Source organism: Apus apus, chromosome 7, assembly GCF_020740795.1.
Source record: "Apus apus isolate bApuApu2 chromosome 7, bApuApu2.pri.cur, whole genome shotgun sequence".
Taxonomy (NCBI): domain Eukaryota; kingdom Metazoa; phylum Chordata; class Aves; order Apodiformes; family Apodidae; genus Apus; species Apus apus.
The window spans coordinates 26,518,991-26,536,234 of NC_067288.1; the positions used below are offsets into that span (position 1 = coordinate 26,518,991).

The 17,244-nt window shown below is 58.3% G+C and overlaps 1 protein-coding gene across 6 annotated transcripts; it reads left to right on the forward strand.

Moving 5' to 3' along the window:
• The first annotated feature begins 908 nt into the window (after positions 1-908).
• ACOT11 (acyl-CoA thioesterase 11) lies at positions 909-16,804 on the forward strand. Of its 6 annotated transcripts, XM_051624825.1 has the most exons (18): positions 2,171-2,476; positions 4,765-4,840; positions 6,343-6,541; positions 7,543-7,612; positions 8,815-8,865; positions 10,249-10,309; positions 10,542-10,643; positions 11,514-11,649; positions 11,937-12,093; positions 12,453-12,572; positions 12,653-12,797; positions 13,667-13,722; positions 13,851-13,917; positions 13,988-14,071; positions 14,176-14,309; positions 14,606-14,737; positions 14,814-14,940; positions 15,031-16,804. In XM_051624825.1, exons 2-18 carry the CDS (start codon positions 4,778-4,780, stop codon positions 15,175-15,177), a joined length of 1,851 nt encoding a protein of 616 aa, XP_051480785.1. In that variant the 5' UTR covers positions 2,171-2,476; positions 4,765-4,777; the 3' UTR covers positions 15,178-16,804. The 6 variants fall into 6 exon arrangements, with proteins under 6 accessions (XP_051480786.1, XP_051480788.1, XP_051480787.1 ...); XM_051624826.1 differs by lacking the exons at positions 2,171-2,476; positions 8,815-8,865 and adding an exon at positions 909-1,040; XM_051624827.1 differs by lacking the exons at positions 2,171-2,476; positions 4,765-4,840 and adding an exon at positions 1,268-1,312.
• The last annotated feature ends 440 nt before the right edge of the window (positions 16,805-17,244 follow it).

The following is a 17,244-nucleotide window of genomic DNA, read 5'->3' on the forward strand; positions in this document are numbered from 1 at the left end:
TCCAGCCTAAACTTTGGGTCACTGAGGCCCCAGGGGCAGCACCCATGGCATCCTGTGCCATCTGATACTGATGCTTGGTGCCCACTGTGAGCCTCTGCTCTGCTTCAGTGCTTCGTTACTCTTCTTTACCAAAAAAAGAGAGGCTTTATTTCCTGTTGAATTTGTTTAATTATTTCACTGCTGGCTTTCCTGTGCCTGTGAGGAGCTTGGAGCAAACTCTCCTGTGTCAATTACCAAGATTCACTTATAAAAGCACATCAATCAAATAGGAATAGAACAATATCTCCCCCCAGAAAAACAATTGTCTGTGTCGTTTATGCCATGACACAATGGTTTGCATTTTATTTCCTTGTTATAAAAAAAGAAAAAAAAAGAAGAAGAATGTTTTAATTATAAGCAGTGCTAGAGGTTCTTCAAAGGCAACAGGGCCAGGAAGCGACTGGGTGGATTGGAGCAGCTCCGGAGAAGTTTGCGAAGGCTTTCCTGCCTGGCTCTGGGGGAAAACTGAACGTTTTCAGGCAGGTTTAACTGGGGCAGGAGCAGCCCGGTGCCGATGTGGCGCCGTGGGTATGGAGAGGGCTGGGAGAGCCACGGGATTCCCCCGCGCCCCTCACTGCCGCGGAGAGAAGCGGGGGTGATACGTGCGATGCCGGGGAGGGCACCCGGGAGCCCCTCTCAGGAGCCGCCGGCTGGGGAGGGCTGGCAGGAACCCAGCACGCCGGGCTCTGCCGAGCCCAGGCCGAGATCCCGGTGCCTCCGGCCGCATTCCCGGCTTTGCCAAGGTGCAAACCTGCGGAGCGCCGGCCGTCTCCCAGGACGGGGCAGATTTGCAAGCGCTACCTTAAGAAAAGCCCTGCGTGGCCGCACAGGAGGAAGCCGCGGGTGTGCGCTGGCCCCGTCCCAGGGCGCCGCGCCAGCCCTGGCCCCGACGCCGGCGCTGGGCTCGCTCGGTGCCGCCCGCCCAGGTGTCCGGACGCTGCTTCTCCGAGCCAGCCGTCGTCTCGCTGCCACCCGCAAATGCTCAGCTTCTTCTGGCTGAGGTGAGGGGCTGGGGAGCGTGGGGACACGGCGGGAGGGGAACACCCCGGGGGTTGGGTGAGTGGGAACCGGCGCCTGACGTCTACATGGTGGCTTGTCCTGGCTTGCGTCGGAGCTGGGCAGCTCTGCCGGGGGGAGGGTGTGGGGTGAAAGCCTCTTGTGGCCCCCCCCCGGCTCCTCCTGGTGATGCCCTCCTGCCCGTGGGGTTTGCAGCCAGCCGTGCTGCAGCTCCGTCGTGGTCATCATGGGGACGTGGCACCCTCCGGCTGCAATGGTGAGGGTTGGCAACATCACCCCTGCTCCCCACCCCGAGGTCTTGTGGGGTGTGCAGGGAGGGATGCTGGGCGTTTTGTCTTAAATCAGCCCTTGGTTACTTAAAAAGGGGGGGGGGAGATATTTGGGAAGTGTTGGCGCAGGGCTGCCAGGAATGCTGGTGTCTTGGGAAGGACAGAGGGATGGCAGCATGGGTGGCCAGATGGGGTGGGTGGCATGACACCGTGGTGGTTTCCATCCTGGTGGTCTCGACGGCACTGGTGATCACTGCACCACCATAGTGGTCTCGCATGTGGTGGTCTCAAGCAGAGTGGTGGGCACCACCGCTCCTACCATCGTCTCCACCGTGGTGGTTTCAACTGTGGTGGTCTCAGCTGTGACCATCTCCATTATGGCCATCTCCAGCTTGGTGTTCTCAACTCTGGTGGTCTTGATGCTGCTGCAGTCTCCTCCCCGGGAACGCCGTGGGTGGCAGGGCAAAGGTGCCTGGGCTGGGCGATGCCGGGTGTCCCCACGCTAGTGAATTTTGGCCCTGGCGTTGTTTGCAGCTGTAATGGGTGACACGTGGCTTTGCTCTGCCCCGAGCTGGAGGCAGCAGTGCTAGGGGACCTTTGTCCCCCGGGATGCTCCCTGGGGGTACTTTGCCCCCGTGCCAGCAAACTGGCACCAGCCTGACCAGGAGCCTCCTGGGAGCTGCCGAGAGCACCTGGGAAGGAGCATGGATGGGCCGGTGGGCACAGCCAGGGCTGGGGATGCTTCACCTGACATTGTTCTGAGCGATGGAGAGGGTCATGAGGGGGCTGGGGGGTCCCTGTTGGTTTCCCATGGGTGGTGGGTGTACATCCATCAGGCATTGTAAGGGAAGCTGTCCTTGCATTCCCCCTTTGGCTTTGGCCCTCGGTTGGCACTTACCTGGCCCCTCAGCTTGCTTCACTCTGTGAAACCTTCAGGAAAACGTGACATGTGATCCCAAAATACCACTTGCAGCATGTCCTGGCCTTTCTTCTGGGCTGGCTGCCTTCCTGGGGTCCTGCTGGGACTTGCCACAGGACTGGTGATTCAGTCCCTCTCATCCCAGCAGGGTCACCATCCCAAAGGAACCAGCACCCTGCACCTGAGAGAGCACTGTGGGTCTTGTCCTGGGGATCTTTCTCCATCCTGGCAGGTATGGGGATAGAGTTGAGCTGGACTGGGCATGTCCACCACCACTGGCTGGGGGACCTGCTGGAGGGGACACCTCCCCTTGCACCAGACCTGTCTGTCCCATCCCTGGGAGCACTGGGGCTTTGCCACTGCCCGCAGTGGGACTGGCAGGGTGGGTCTCAGGGGAAGGAGAGCCCTCCCTGCCCTGTCGATGTGGCATAATTTCCCAAAGTAGGTCAGGTTAATTTTTTAACGCGTGCAGATTTGCTTGTTACCATGGATATTGCTCAATTATACACCAATAATCCCCCATGAGAACTTCATTGTCGCCGCTTTCCTCCCCCACTGTCTCCCCTCCTTTTTTCTTTCAATATTCCCAGGGAGGGGTAAGGATGCACCGAGGGGCTGGGGTGGGAGGAGAGACCATCTGGGTGCCTCGGTGCTGCAGGACCCCCCCCGACAGGGTGTAGGAGAGCAGCGGGGTGCTGTGGGGTCCCTCTCCTCCAGTGCGTGTGGAACCATGAGGTTGTTCCCCCCTCCACACTGCTCCCCCTGGTTTGCTCCGTGGGCTCCTCACGCCTCCGGCAGCGCAGGATGTGAGCGTGGCAGGAGGCAAGAGAAACGTTCTGCTGGAAGGGGCTTGGGTTTTTTTCCTAATGCTAACTTTGTCCTTTTTTTTTGGGGGGGGGGTGTAGAAGTGGGTCACTCGAGGGGTGATAGAGTAAGAGCATCATTGCCTGGGTACTACGTCCTGTTGCCATGGTGACCTGAGGGCTGCATCAGTCAACAGCTTAAAAAATGTGACAGTTGAGTGAGGCTGAAGATTTTAATGAGGACAGACACTTGCTCCCTTAGTTCCAATAACCAAATCCTCTATAAATACCCACTGGCTGGATGGTTCCAGGTCTCTGGAGTGCATTTATGGGTGCTCCCCTTCCCCGGGCAGAGTCCTGCACTCCAGGGTGGGAGCATGGGCTGGGAAATAATGGTAGCAGGGAGAGGATGCAAATCAGATGGCTCTTGTTTGTTTCCATCCTCCTGTTGACCCAGCCCAGGGGACAAGGTGACATGGTTGCAGGTTTGGGCTTCTGTGATGTGGCCTAAGCTGCGTCACTCCTGGCCGCTGCCACTGCCTTGTGCCTGCAGTAGAGCAAACCCAGGGAGCAAACAAAGCTTGCTCAAGAGATTACTCTTGCACCAGGCTCTTGCAGGGGTGAGTGAGCTGTAAGCAAGCTCCCAAGCCCCAGGAGCAAGCCTGGAGAAGAGAGCAAAGTCCGGTGCTGCTGAGGCAGGGGTGGGAAGGCATTGAAGGCTCAGCAGTGCTGCTTGCATCCACTGGTGCTCTGAGCACCCTCATTTCATCCCCACCACAATGGGTACAAGCTGTGCAATGTCCCTGCACTGGCCTCTGTGAAGGGCAAACCTGCAGCTTCCACTTTTTTGACTCCATGCCAACGTCAGTCTGTCCCACGCCTTGGGGAAGGAGCCCGGCTGGGCCCGCGTGGGAGCAGGGTGCTTGCTGGGACAGCTGAGAGCACGCCCAGAGCCTGTTGGTGCTGTGCCTGGAAGTGCAAAGACAAAGCCTCTTCCACTTGTTTCTGAGCAGCTCCCATGCTGCCTGCCCTTGCAATGCCACTGCTGTGTCCATCTGAGACCTGGTGGCAGCGCACGTGGCTGGAAAGCTCAGGGACACCCAAGGGCACCCGGAGCCCTTGGGGGACATGCCAGGGCTTCCCAGGCAGAGGGGCTGGTGCAGGACACAGTGGCGTTGCCCGCAACGGGGGCTTCCCATTTGCTGCCCCTGGTACCACCCGTGTGATGTGTGAGTCCTGCTCACTGCCAAAAATATGCTCCCAGCTGTCTTGTGACGGCAGCCGTGTCACCGTGCTGGCCAGGGGAGCTTCAGGACACAGCTCTCTGTCACATGCAGCAACACGGGAAGTACTGACACAGTGTCACTGGCCGAGGGACAAGCCACAGCACGGGGCCCTGGGCCCAGTCCAGCACCCTGAAATAGCTGGGAGCTTTTCCATCACTGCTGGTGGGTGCTGGACCTGACCCTGGAGGAATGGCAGCCTGAGCCCCGGGTCTGCCCTTCGCTGTTTTGGCTCCAGCAGCCCCCCCGATAGGTGCTGGGAAGGATGTCAGCGTGGGGCACGGGGACAGGGTGTGACAACCCATCACACAGGTGGCTGCAACAGAGAAGGTGGCTCTGTGGCACCTGCCACCACGCTGCCTTGTGCCACAGGGGTCCTCTCCTGCCGGCTCTGCTGGTCCTGCTGTAACTGCAGCCACTCTTCTCCTTTCCAGGCATTTCTTAAAAATGGTCAAGGAGAGTACTGTAGCCCCTGAAGAGATCTTGAGCTTCTGTTGCAATGGCTTCCAGGTACCCCCTATGCCGTGCAGCTAACCCTGTTGTGCTGGTGGCTACTAACCAAGGCTGTGCTGGGCAGGTGCCACCATGTGCCAGAGCTGCTCCCAGCCCTGCACCAGCTGCATCCACTCCCCACGTGTTCCCCATCACATTCCCCATCAGCACCCCCGGTCTCTGGCTGGCTACTGCAGGATCAGGGCTATTCCCACAGGGTGCCAGCTTTTTCCTGAAAATTTAGAAATGCCAAACACTGGGAAAATGAACAGGGGGCTCTCTGGCCAGGCTGGCTGCTCGCTTTGCAGCAGGCAGCTTAGGAGCTCTTCGCATTGCTGGCTCATGCCCCAGAGCCTGCTGGCTTCCTGAAATAGCTCCATGGTACTCATGTAGGCACTTTGGTACGCTGGGAAACAGCCCAGGAGGTTCACAAAGGGGTCTGGAGCCTCCTGGAGGGGCTCTGGTGGCTGAGGGTCCATCTCTGCATGGGTTGAGGGGCCCTTTCCCATAGGCTTGGCTTCCTGTGTTCTCCACCATCTCTGCTCAGCTGAGGTTTGTGCCTGGGATGTCGTGTACCAGTAGCTATGGAAACAGAGGTTAGACCCGCTGGAGAAAAATGCTATTCTGAGAGGCGGGGAGCCCGGGGTAGTTGGGAAAGCTTCATTTTCAGCATCAACTCCTCTTTAAAAGAAGCTGGGCAAAGAAGCTGCTGCAACCAGTGCTGTGAACAGGAGCCACGGTGGGAGCAGAAAGCGGAAGGAAGGGCTGTAACGAAGCCCAGACAGCTCCTCGTGTCTCCTCAATTACTCACGGGGCTAACCGAGTTCACCCCTTGTGTAACACGCCTCACTTGACAACTAAGCAGCTATTTTTCTTGCCGGCACAGTGGCAAATACCAGCCTCCCTCTCTCAAAACCTCCTCCCGCAGGGGGCGGTTGAAGCAGCTCCATGCCCAGGAAACTGCCGAGCCAAGGGACACTGTGCAGAACGGCACGAACTGCCCCAAACCAAGGATGCTTTCTCCCCTCCTCTGCTTGCACCAGCCAGGAAAAACAGCTGTCTGTTTCCTTTGGCAAAAGGGGGGTGTTGATGAAAGGTGTGGAGCATTGCTGCCTGCCCAGCCCTGGGTGCAAGCCCTGGGAGCCCAGAGTCTCTCTTTGCTCCAGCAGCCTGAAAGTGAAGCTGTCAGCGGAGCATCATTCCTTCCCAGGGAACTGATTGACTCTGGGAGGGGGTTTTGCACTGTTCTTGGGAGGAAGCAGCAGGGCTGGGTGATACATGGCTTGGAAAGCTGCAGTGGTCCCCCCCATGGAGCTGCTTTTAGAGATGGTTTGTTGTGTTGTTTTTTTTTTCCTTTTGGCTGCAGGCATCATGTCTTTGGAAAGGGCTGGGTTGGTTTTGGTGGTGCCTGGGGTCGTGCAAGGCTGGGGGACCTGTGTGGGGAGAGGGTTGTGTGGGTCACTGTTTTCTCAGGGGGTTTTCCTCCTGTTTGGTTAAAACAGAGCTCTTCTCCCCCACAGGGCTCAGCCTCTCCACCGTGTGCCCGGGAGCCAGGAGAGCGGGAGGAGACACGGGGGGCCATGGGGAGCCCCTCGCCCCCCTGCAACCCCACGGAGGTACAGATGAGCCAGATGGTGCTGCCCTGCCACACCAACCACCGCGGCGAGCTCAGCGCCGGCCAGCTGCTCAAGTGGATCGACACGGCCGCCTGCCTCTCCGGTAAGACATCCTCTCCCACCGGAGCCATCATCCCACCGGGTCAGGAGGGAAGGGACCTTTTGGTGTCTCCAGGAGCTGGTCCAGCACCGTTCCTCAGAGCTGACGCCAGCTGGGGACCCACGTCATGCCATTTTGCTGAGTAATTAGTGAAGAGGAGCAGGACGAGAGGGGGAGGAGACGTGCGCTGCAGCACACACGATTGCGCAGGGATCACGGATGAGAATTGCCCTCTGCTTCTTCCACAACGCTGCCCTTTTCCTTGCCTGGTGCACAGGGCACAGTGTGACCTGGCTGGTGACGTCCCCACCATATCCTGGCAGCAGGGGACAGCTGAGCTCCTTTGCTCAGCAAGAAGCTCACTCTGCCACACACAGCTGACCTGCCGTGGGTCACCGGGCATGAAGAGAGGAAAATGGGTGCAATCTTGGAGTCTGATGAGCTTCCCAGGGTAATTTTGCAGTTTGGGATTTCTGCAGTCCCAAAGGAAAGCTGGAATGGCAAGATGGCTGTAAAATATTTGCTGCATACAGGGAGATGGTGTCAGCTGCTGGTCCATCCCCACAGACTGAAAGAACTGAGGGAATCATAGAATCATTGACTGGACTGGGTTGCAAGGGACCTTAAAGTTCAGCCTAATTCCAACCCCCTACCATGGGCAGGGACACATCCCACTAGACCAGGTGGCTCCAAGCCCCATCCAGCCTGGCCTTGAACACTTCCAGAGAGGCCAGGCTGGATGGCGAAGGCAGGCAATCAGCTGGGCAGCGTGCCTCCTCCTTACAACACACCCTCCAAACCCTTAAAACCACCTGCAAACACTCCCTGCTACGGGGTGGGCAAACCCCACTCTCATCCCCTGCAAAGGCAGCAGGGGGGCAGGAGCAGGGAAAGGGGCCATCAGCCCTGGGGCTTCAGGGGTGTGGGGCTGAGGAGCAGACGTGCTCCTCGCACGCTCAGCATGTTGCTGCAGGGAGCTGATGGGGTTTGTTTTTCCCTTCTAGCCGAGAGACACGCCGGCTGCCCGTGCGTCACGGCTTCCATGGATGATATCTATTTTGAGCACACCATTAGGTAAATACTGCCCTGGCCAGTGGGGCAGGCGTGGGGAGGGAGGCTGGGATTCTCCCGTCTGCTGGGTGCAGCCTGGATGGTGGGGCTGGAGCAGGGACAGGGAGCAGTGTGCTGGGGAGGAGAGGAGATGCAGTGGCAGTGCCAGGCTCGCAGGGCAGGCAGGGGTTGAGGCTCCAGCTCTGCTGCGGGGCTGCAGAGTGACTGCTCTGATTCATCCACTGCCTGGTTGCCTGGGGAGCTCCTGCTGGTTCCCTGGTATTTCCCTCGACTCCAGCTGCTCCCTGGCTTTGTTCAAGGAGCAACTCTGACTCAGTGCTCTGGAGAACTTAAACCTTGCAAACTGTGCCTCTGTAGCGGCCGGGTGGGTGGCTGCTGTGTGGTGGGGCTCAGCCACCCACCCACCGTGTTGGGACATGGTGCAGCCCTAGGTGACACCAGTGGAGGTGGCACCACTGGGGCTGATGCCCTGCACCAACAGGGCTCAGTGGGTGCTGTGCCTGGCACTGCACAGCTCCAGCTCCTGGGAGAGCTGTGCCCAAGCAGCTTTTCCTTGTGGGTTGTGGGAGTGGGAGGATGAACCAAGCCCCGCTCCAGTGCGTTAAATCAAGCCCTGCCAAGTGTTCATCCCTCCTTGGGTGTGAGCCAAGCACTGCTCCAAGGGGTTGGGGCTCCTGACTTGGATCCCACTTGCTGTGGGCTGGCTTAATGCTCCACACATGGGGCCTGGCAGTGTTTTCCTGTGGTTTGGAGGCAGAGGCAGCTGAGGGTGGTGTTGGCTGTCTGCTCTCCTCCTTGCCTGGCTGTTTGTGCTTTCTGCCACCCTTCCACTGCCAGGGAGAGACCTCCTGGGGCAGGAAAAGGCTGTAGGTGATCAGGGGCCCAGAGGAGACCCCAAAACATCACTGACTTAAGAACTGACTGCTGGGCATTGGGTGCTCCCTGTCCCTGAAGCCCTGCTGTGTGGAAGTGCAGCCTCCTGGGAGGGCTGCATGTGGGTTCATCCGGCTTTCACAGCTTGTGCCATTTGATAAGGAAACAGATGCTAAAGCATTTTTGGGGCTGTGACACAGAGAGGAGGGGCTGCCAACGGCCCCCTGCCCTGGCACAGCCCTCACTGCAAACCCAGCTGGAGCAGCCCGGCCTTGCCACCCCTTCCTTCACCTCTAACCCTCCCTCCATCTCGCTCTTTCTTTCCGCCCCAGCCAGACGTCCACAAACCCTCCTGGGCAGCGGGACGGGAGGAGCAGTGTCTGGTACGGAGGTTTGTGGCCCCAGAGCCTCACGCAGCGCTGCCTGAGTCGGGAGCCCTCACTAACCTTTCCTGGGCTGCACAGCGCCCGTAACCCCGCTAACACCCCAGCATGCTGCAGCACAGGGCCCAGGCCCCTGGCTGGAGGCACCATCCCAGCCTGCAGCCACCATCCCAGCCTGGAGCCATCCTTGCTCCAGCCAGAGCCAACGTGCAAAGCGTATCGAGTAGCCGAGGTGGTTGTGGCCATTCAAAGCCAGAAGTCGTGCAGAGGGACAAGGGGGAAGTTACGGTTCTGAAGGAGGTAGAGGGGAGATTTAGGTGAGGTTTTAGGAGGAAACTCATCACTGGGAAGGTGGTGAGACACTGGCACAGGAAGCCCAGGAAGTGTTCAAGGCCAAGTTGGATGGGGCTCTGAGCAACCTGGTCTAGTGGGAGGTGTCCCTGGCAATGCAGGGGTTTGGAACAAGATGATCTCTAAGGTCCCTTCCAACCCAAACCATCCTGTGATTCTGTGAAGCACACACTGACTCTCCCTTGCTTCTGGTTGTGAGCCCTCTACAGTGCAAACCTGCAATGCTGGTCCTAGGGTTTATTTTTCCTCCGAGTTTTCCTAGCACTGATCTCTTTAAGGAATATTCCTGATTTAATAATGCATTTGGTGAAGACTCTGCTTGCTGGTGGTGTTGCCAGTAAGCTGGATTTGCGCATTAGGCTGGTACCAGTCTGGAGTAGGTCACACTGCAGAGCTGGAGCTGTTTGTGTGCTTACTCTGAAGTCTACTGAAGGCTCCTGGACTCTGCAAGGAGCAGCTTGCTGCCAGCAGAGGTTTCATGTGAGAGATGATACAAAAAGTCCCTGGCTGGATCCTGCCTCCTGCTGTCTCCCAGTATCCCACAGTGTCCATCAATAAGAGGCCCTGGAGAAGAGGAGGTCAAGGTGTCTGCAGCTTTGGGGCTGCTGCTGCCAGCCAAGGGCCCATGGGGAGGCCCCATGAGTGTCCCCATTGTGCAGGATGGCACACGGAGGAGCCGTTTGCTCTGGCAGGAGTGTGCATGCCCGTGTGGCCAGGGCGCCAAGCAAACCTCGGGCACCTCTGCCCCCCCAGGTGCCCTGGCAGCACCCCAGACCTGGGGACCCATTCGCATGCAGCTGTTCAGGGGGTGACATCTCACCGCCAGGCTGGGTGCCTGCAGGCTCCCATGTTTTGGAGGTGGCTGTCCCCATGTCCTGCTGGCCCTCCTGGCACGTCCCCACTGTGCCAGGAAGCCACTACCAGAGCGGGCACCTCGATGGGGAGATGCCGGGCAGAGGTGCATGTGCTGGAGACCCACGGGCTGCTGTCTCCCTGTAACCTCACACACCTTCTTCTCTTCCTGTTTTTCAGTGTTGGGCAAGTTGTCAACATCAAAGCCAAAGTGAACCGAGCCTTTAACTCCAGCATGGAGGTGGGTGGGTGTGTCCCCACCTTCACCCCCCACCCCTCTGCCTACCCCCCTCACCGTGTGCCTGTCCCCACTGGCCACCTGTGTCCATTGACTGTGGCCAAATGCAAAATTCCCAAATCTTCCCGCGGTTCCCAGCTTGGATCCCACGTCACCCCCCTCCTGCCATGCTTGGCAGGCTTTGGGTGCCCGGGGAGCAGATCCCAGCTCTCAGAGGTGCTGTGCCCTCTCCCAGGTGGGCATCCAGGTGAGCTATGAGGACCTGTGCAGCGGGAAGCACTGCAGCATCTGCAAGGCGTTCGCCACCTTCGTGGCACAGGGCCCCTCTGGCACCAAGGTGAGTGGTGGCTGGTGGCTATGGGGACTTGGTCAGCCCCTGTGCAGAGGTGGTGGGGAAATGGCCTCTCTGGGAGGAGCTGAGATAGGCTGAGCTTTCCATCACAGCATGTGCCATTGCTTTGTGCCTCTCTGCACACAACTGGGTCAGTGATCTCTTCTCTCACGTGTGTGCGATGAGGGATCACCGACCCAGTTGTGTGCATGGTGGGGTGCACGGTGGGGTGCTGAGGCTCTCAGCCCTGCTCTGAGCATGGAGGGCACCTGCCTACTGCTGCCATCCCCTCCTCTGTATCCAGGGAGGACAGGGATATACATCCCAGCCAGCTCTGTGGGACGGCTCCTTGGCATTGGTGCCCATCCCTGCTGTAGGACACCTCACAGGGAATCCCTGCCCAGGTGTAGGAGCCATTTCATAGAATCACAGAATGGTTTGGGTTGGAAGGGACATTAAAGATCATCTAGTTCCAAAACCCCTGCCATGAGCAGGGACACCCCCTACTAGACCAGGTTGCCCCAAGCCCCATCCAACCTGGCCTTGAACACACTTCCAGGGATGGGGCAGCCACAAATGCCCTGGGCAACCTGTGGCAGTATCTCACCACCCTCACAGTGAATAATTTCTTCCTGATATCCAACCTAAATTCTACCCTCTTACAGCTTGAAACCACTCCCCCTCATCTGATCACTACCCTGTCACTGTCATTTCCTCTCTGGTCCCTCTGGGAGCAGCTATAACATAACGCAGGAGGAGCATGGCTGGCTCCAACACACGTGGTGGGATGTACGGTGCTCTAGGAGCACGTGTTGGCACCCCAGGGAGACCTGTCTTCTGCAGAGGGACTGCACCCTGCCCCTGTCCCCTTTGCAGGTGAAGCTGAAGCCACTGATCCCACAGACAGAGGAGGAGAAGCTGGAGCACAGCATCGCTGCCGAGCGCCGGCGCATGCGCCTGGTCCACAAGGACACCCTCAAGGACCTCCTCACCCGCAGCCCCCGGGAAACTGGTACCGTGTCCCACAGCCTGGGCTTCCAGCCCCAAAACAGCCCCGACACCCACCAGGGACATCCTGCCTCCTTGGCAGGGAAGAGTGGTGACAGCCAGGGAGGTTTGGGAATGCCCTGGCTGTGGAGGGGTAGGGATCAGCCCCACCATCCCAGACCCCTGAGGTGGGACATGTGGGGGTGGATGTGCTGGGAAGGTGGCCATGGGGAGAGGAGGCAAGTGCTGGTGGGGTGGCTGGGAGCAGAGGTCCTGCTGACCAGCACACTGAACCTGTTCTCCCCGTGGCAGAGCTGGAGACACGGGATGGCAGCACGGCAGTGCCGGCCGAGAAGACACGGGTGGAAAGTGTGGAGCTGGTGCTGCCCCCCCACGCCAACCATCAGGGCAACACCTTTGGGGGGCAGATCATGGCCTGGATGGAGAATGTGGCCACCATCGCAGCCAGGTGACCCAAATGGGGATTTGGGGTGGGAATCTGGTGTGCCTGGAGAGGACACACAGCTAGGGCAGTGGCTGGCCAAGTCAGGGCAAAATCGGGTTGTAGGGACCTTCCAAGGGATGCTCCTGAACATATCACCCTTGGGTGACGCTGTGCAGGGAGTCCTACGGGTGCGTGGTCCTGGCAGACCCCAGGGAAGGGTTCACAGTCACCACAGTTTGCTTATTGACCCATCTCGTGGTTGGTTTTGGCGGTTGAAATCCAGGGGTGACATTTTTGGGTGTCTCCTCAGCTCTAGCTAGGTCAGGGAGGGTGCATGGGGCTTCCAAGGTGCCATGGCCGGGGTGTAACTCCTGCCCCCACAGCCGGCTGTGCCATGCCCACCCCACACTGCAGGCCATCGAGATGTTCCACTTTCGGGGACCATCGCAAGTCGGGGACCGCCTGGTGCTCAAAGCCATCATCAACAACGCCTTCAAAAACAGGTGGGTGCCAGGGGCGAGGGGTCCCCATCCCCCCCTCCCAGCAGCTTTCTGCACCCTCACCCCTTCTTCCCTCCCCCCAGCATGGAGGTGGGGGTCTGCGCCGAGGCGTACGGCCAGGAGATGTCAGTCAGCAGAAGACACATCAACAGCGCCTTCATGACCTTCGTGGTGCTGGACCAGGAGGGCCGGCCCCGCACGTTGCCGATGGTGGCACCCGAGCCGGGGGTAAGGATGGGCAGGGCTGGCTTCTCCCCTGGGGAATTCCACGTAGCCCTGACAGGCTCTTGGATTCATGGCACAACAAACGCGGTTTGATGATGATGGAGATGAAACAGCAAGAGAATTAAATGGATGCTCAGTACAACTCATCAAAAGATAAACCACTTGTCCATGCAGAGACGGGGACACAACTCGCCATGCAAAGCTTAGCAGAACGTTGCCTGCAAGTTCCAGCCCAACTTCTCTATGATCTAGGGAAAAGAATGCCAACCTAATCCATAATTCCCTTGGATCCAAGTACTTGAGAAAACCTGCCACGCCAGCATGGCAGGGAAGCAAACACCCGCACAGCTCCGGGCATGTCATGGCACGAGCAAGTGACAGTGTCACCTTCCCCTTGGTTGCTCCTGATGTTTTTGATGCCTTAAAACTAGGACTTTTCTCCCACCCTGGGGGAGAGCATCTCACTGCCAGAGCCAGGCTCCCTGAAACTGCTTCTCTGCCTGCTTTAAAGCACCACACTATTTCTTTGAAAGAAGCTGCTTCTCTGAGGGTTGTTATTCCCAGGAGGAGACGTTCCCACGTGCTGGAGGACCTGGTGTGTGTTTCAGGGGCTGTTCACAGCTCTGCAGCTGCAGTGAGGGGGTTTGCCTAACCTGCCAGTGCCTGGTGCTTGATCACAGCACAGTGGCAATGCCAGAACAGCTCCCAGTTAACCACTAACCACCATGGCCAGCGTAGTAGTGAGCACTGGGGCTTTTCACCACTGAATCATTTGCCCACTCCCAAAAAGATGAATCAGATTTCCTGCCCCCCTCATCTTCCCCCCCCTCCTCCCCTTCCTATTAACCTGATGGGCTTTTCCCATTTGTCAGGAGGGAGAGAGGAGGTACAGAGAAGCCAGCGCCAGGAAAAAAATTCGGCTGGACCGGTGAGTGGCAAAAACAAGTGGGATGCAGGGATGGAGGAGGGAGGAGATGGGGGCACAGCACTGGGGTACAGGGACAGTCTGTGGGTGGTTTGTGTCCCATTGTGAGGGACATTGTTCCTTTCCTGCAGAAAGTATGTTGTCTCCTGCAAACAGACTGAGATGCCACTCTCCGTGCCCTGGGACCAAAGCAACAAGGTAGGTGCTGCCCCACGGGGGTCCTACCTCCTGCCCGACCTCCTGCCCCTGACCTCCTTCCCCTGCCCAGGTTTATCTGAGCTACAACAATGTCTCTGCACTGAAGACGCTGGTAGCCAAAGCCAACTGGACACTCGCCAGAGAAAAGGAAAAGGTACTAAACCCTGCCCTGTCCCCCCAAACTGCCACTCACCCCCAGAGAGCCTGGGTGCCCCAGGGCTGGGTGGTGGGGGACATGTGTGCCCTGTGCTCCCCCAGGTGCGGATGTACACGCTGGAGGAGGACAAGTTCCTCTCCTTCCGCATTGAGATCTCGGTCTGCATCTCCGCCGACCAAGCCTTCTCCCTGCTCTCCGACCTGCGGCGCCGGCACGAGTGGGACAGTCACTACACGTGAGTGCTGCCCGGGGCACCCGGCCCTTTCCAAAAAACACATCCCTAAATCCAAAGCTCAGCACTGATCACCCCTTTGGGCTTTCCTGGGACTAAGCATGTTGCACTAGCGCCACGATCACTCCTAGAGACCTTCCACCGTGCGTCCCACTCCTGGCTCTGCCTGGGTTGATGGCTGCACTTTGCTGCAGAAAACATCTATTATGGGTCCCCCAAAGTATTTTGGGTCTGGTGGCGGGTTGTGAATGTGGTCTTGGGGGCCACGGTTCTCTGACCAGTCCCCTCCCACCTCACAGGAGTGCTGAGCTTGTCCAGCAAGTAGATGACGACGACATGATCTACCACGTGGTGAGCCAGACGCTCAGCCGCGAGAACAAGCCGCAGGACTTTGTCATCCTGGCGTCCCGACGGAAACCCTGCAGCAAGGGGTAGATGTCCCCATTCCCATCCCCCTGCTCCCTACTGTCCAGGCTGCACCAGCTCACCTGCCTCTCTCCTCCCCAGGGACCCCTACGTGGTGGCCTTTCGGTCGGTGACGCTGCCCACCCACCCAGCCAGCGATGCCTTCACGCGGCAAGAGACGCTCTGCTCCGGCTTCTGCATCTGGCCGGAGTCAGAGGGGATGAGCAAGGTGGGGTGCTGTAGCTGTGCTGCCCACACCCCACTGGGGAGGCTCCCCCATCCCCACGTGCCCCTACTGACCACCCCCTGCTCCTTTCAGGTGGCTTACTACAACCAGGCTACACCAGGGTACCTCAACTATGTCACCACCAACGTGGCAGGACTGTCCTCCAGCATCTGCGCCACCTTTGAGGCCTGTGAGAAGTTCCTGCTGAAGAACAAGGAGGAGCTGATCATACGGCTGTAGGGCCTCTAGAGCCATGGCACTCCTCCTGACAGACAGACAGACAGACGAGGGGGCATGGGATGGTGGTGCCCAGACCCTTCATCCTTGGGGACTTTGTCCTGAGTGAGGTCCCAGGGGTTGGGGTGGAGGGCATGACAGCACCACCTCCCTCCTTGCACTGACACGTCCCATTGCTTCTTCCTTGTTTTTTGGGGTTTTTTTTAGAACTTTTATAAGCTGATGTACAGGACTTGGTTTTCTAATTCACTTAACCCTACTTGAATCTTTATAGGATCCAAAGTCTTCCTAAGACAGATTTTATTTTTACTGTATCTTCATGGGAGGAAACTGGTTTCCTTCCAGGCAGCAAAGGGAGTAAGGGGACAGGGATGTGGGGAGGGTGCTGTACCCCCCCCCGCACCCCAGTGCAGGGGTGGCTGTCAGAGCATCCCACCCCACTGTAGCTGCCCACTCCTGGCAAACAGCCCCTGTGACACCCCACCCCCCAGGGCTGGGGCAGGAGTGCCAACAGAAGTGCATCAAAAGGAAAAATACCTGTATTTGGGTGAGGGGCTGCTCATGGGGGGGTCACTGTGTGACTGCCTGGCCAGTGAGTGTGGGGCACGGGTCCTGCACCCACAGCACACCCCAGGCACTTCCCTCGGTGAGGAGGGGGCCAGGGCTGCTTGGGGTCACCCATCCAGAGTTCAGAAGGACATGGAGGGTCCTTTGAGGCAGGACTGTGGGTTGCAGGAAGAGGGGGGGCGGGGGGTGTCAGCCAGTGCTCTGAGTGGCTTTTGGGGACAGCCTAGAGGCAGTGCCACCAGGGCATGAGATGGGCAGGCACAGAAGGGGGGCTGCCCCTCATCCCCACCCGTTGGGTGCACCCACCCAGGCTTTCCTGGGTCATAGGGCCAGAGGTTTGCTGGTGGCATGGAGGTTTCAGGAAGGCTGGCTGCCTGCTGGGAAGGGAATGTGCCCTGGGAGCCCCTGGGCAGGCAGAGCTGTGGGCACCGCAGGTTTAACACAGCCCTGGGGGTGGCAGCTGTGACCCCCCCTTGGCTATGCTGGAAGACCCCCTGTGTGCTTAACCCCAGCAAGGGTTTTCAGAGCTTAAACCTGACAAGCAGCAGTGATGCCTGGGGCAAGATGAGGCTGTGGGGCACCAGAAATGAGTACAGGGTCTTCTCCAGGCACCCCAAGGGGGTTCTTCACTCTGCAGCACCCTGTCCCTACAAAGGTACTTTACCACCCAAATTCCTCACTGAGTTCAGCAGCAGAAGGAGTTGCTGGCCCCTCTAAACAGGGGCTAGGCAGCAGCTCCCACCTCTGGAGCCAGCTGTGGCCATGAACTCCTAATCTCTGCTGTATCTCCCATCATAAACATCTCCGGGCCAGGCCTGGCACTGCCCTGGCCTCCCCTGCCTGCACTATCACCCCCAGATAAAGCTGTCTCAAGCTGCACATAGTACAAAACACTCAGTTTTTATAGAGCCCTCTTTATCTCCCAGAACTCAGAACAATCCCACCTTTTTATCACTGGGATGTGAGCCATCCTTTCTGCTCACTGTTAGGAATTGCTGCTGCTTGATGAAGTGCAGGGAATGATGTATTTGCCTGAACATTAAACTTTAACTGACCTCTCCTGCTCCTTGAGTGTTGTGCTTCTTCCTGCTGCAGGGCCATGATCAGCCCTCACTCTGGCCTGGCTGGGTCCCTGAGGGTGCAGAGTGACAGAACAGAAGTGACCTGGGAACAAGGAGAAAAAACAGAATCATGGGATCATGGACTGGTTTGGGTTGGATGGGACCTTAAAAAACCATCTAGTTCCAACCCCCCTGCGTGGGCAGGGACACCTCTCACCCAACCAGGTTGCTCCAAGCCCCATCCAATCCAGCCTTGAATACTTCCAGGGATGGGGCAGCCACAGCTTCTCTAGGCAATCTGGGTCAGCATCTCACTACCCTCACAGGAAAGAATTTCTTCCTAATACCTCATCTAAATCTCCCCTCTTTCAGTTTAAAACCATCCCCCCCCATGTCCAATCACTCCACACCCTTGTAAAAAGTCCCTACCCAGGTTTCCTGG

What these genes read in the sequence shown, in the direction of transcription:
- ACOT11 (XM_051624824.1), top strand. Translation starts at nt 5,836, where the DNA reads ATGCTTTCTCCCCTCCTCTGCTTGCACCAGCCAGGAAAAACAGCTGTC. An exon ending in TGGTGGCACCCGAGCCGGGG is followed by an intron (nt 12,798 to 13,666) that starts GTAAGGATGGGC and finishes CCCATTTGTCAG; the next exon opens with GAGGGAGAGAGGAGGTACAG. An exon ending in CCTGGGACCAAAGCAACAAG is followed by an intron (nt 13,918 to 13,987) that starts GTAGGTGCTGCC and finishes TCCCCTGCCCAG; the next exon opens with GTTTATCTGAGCTACAACAA.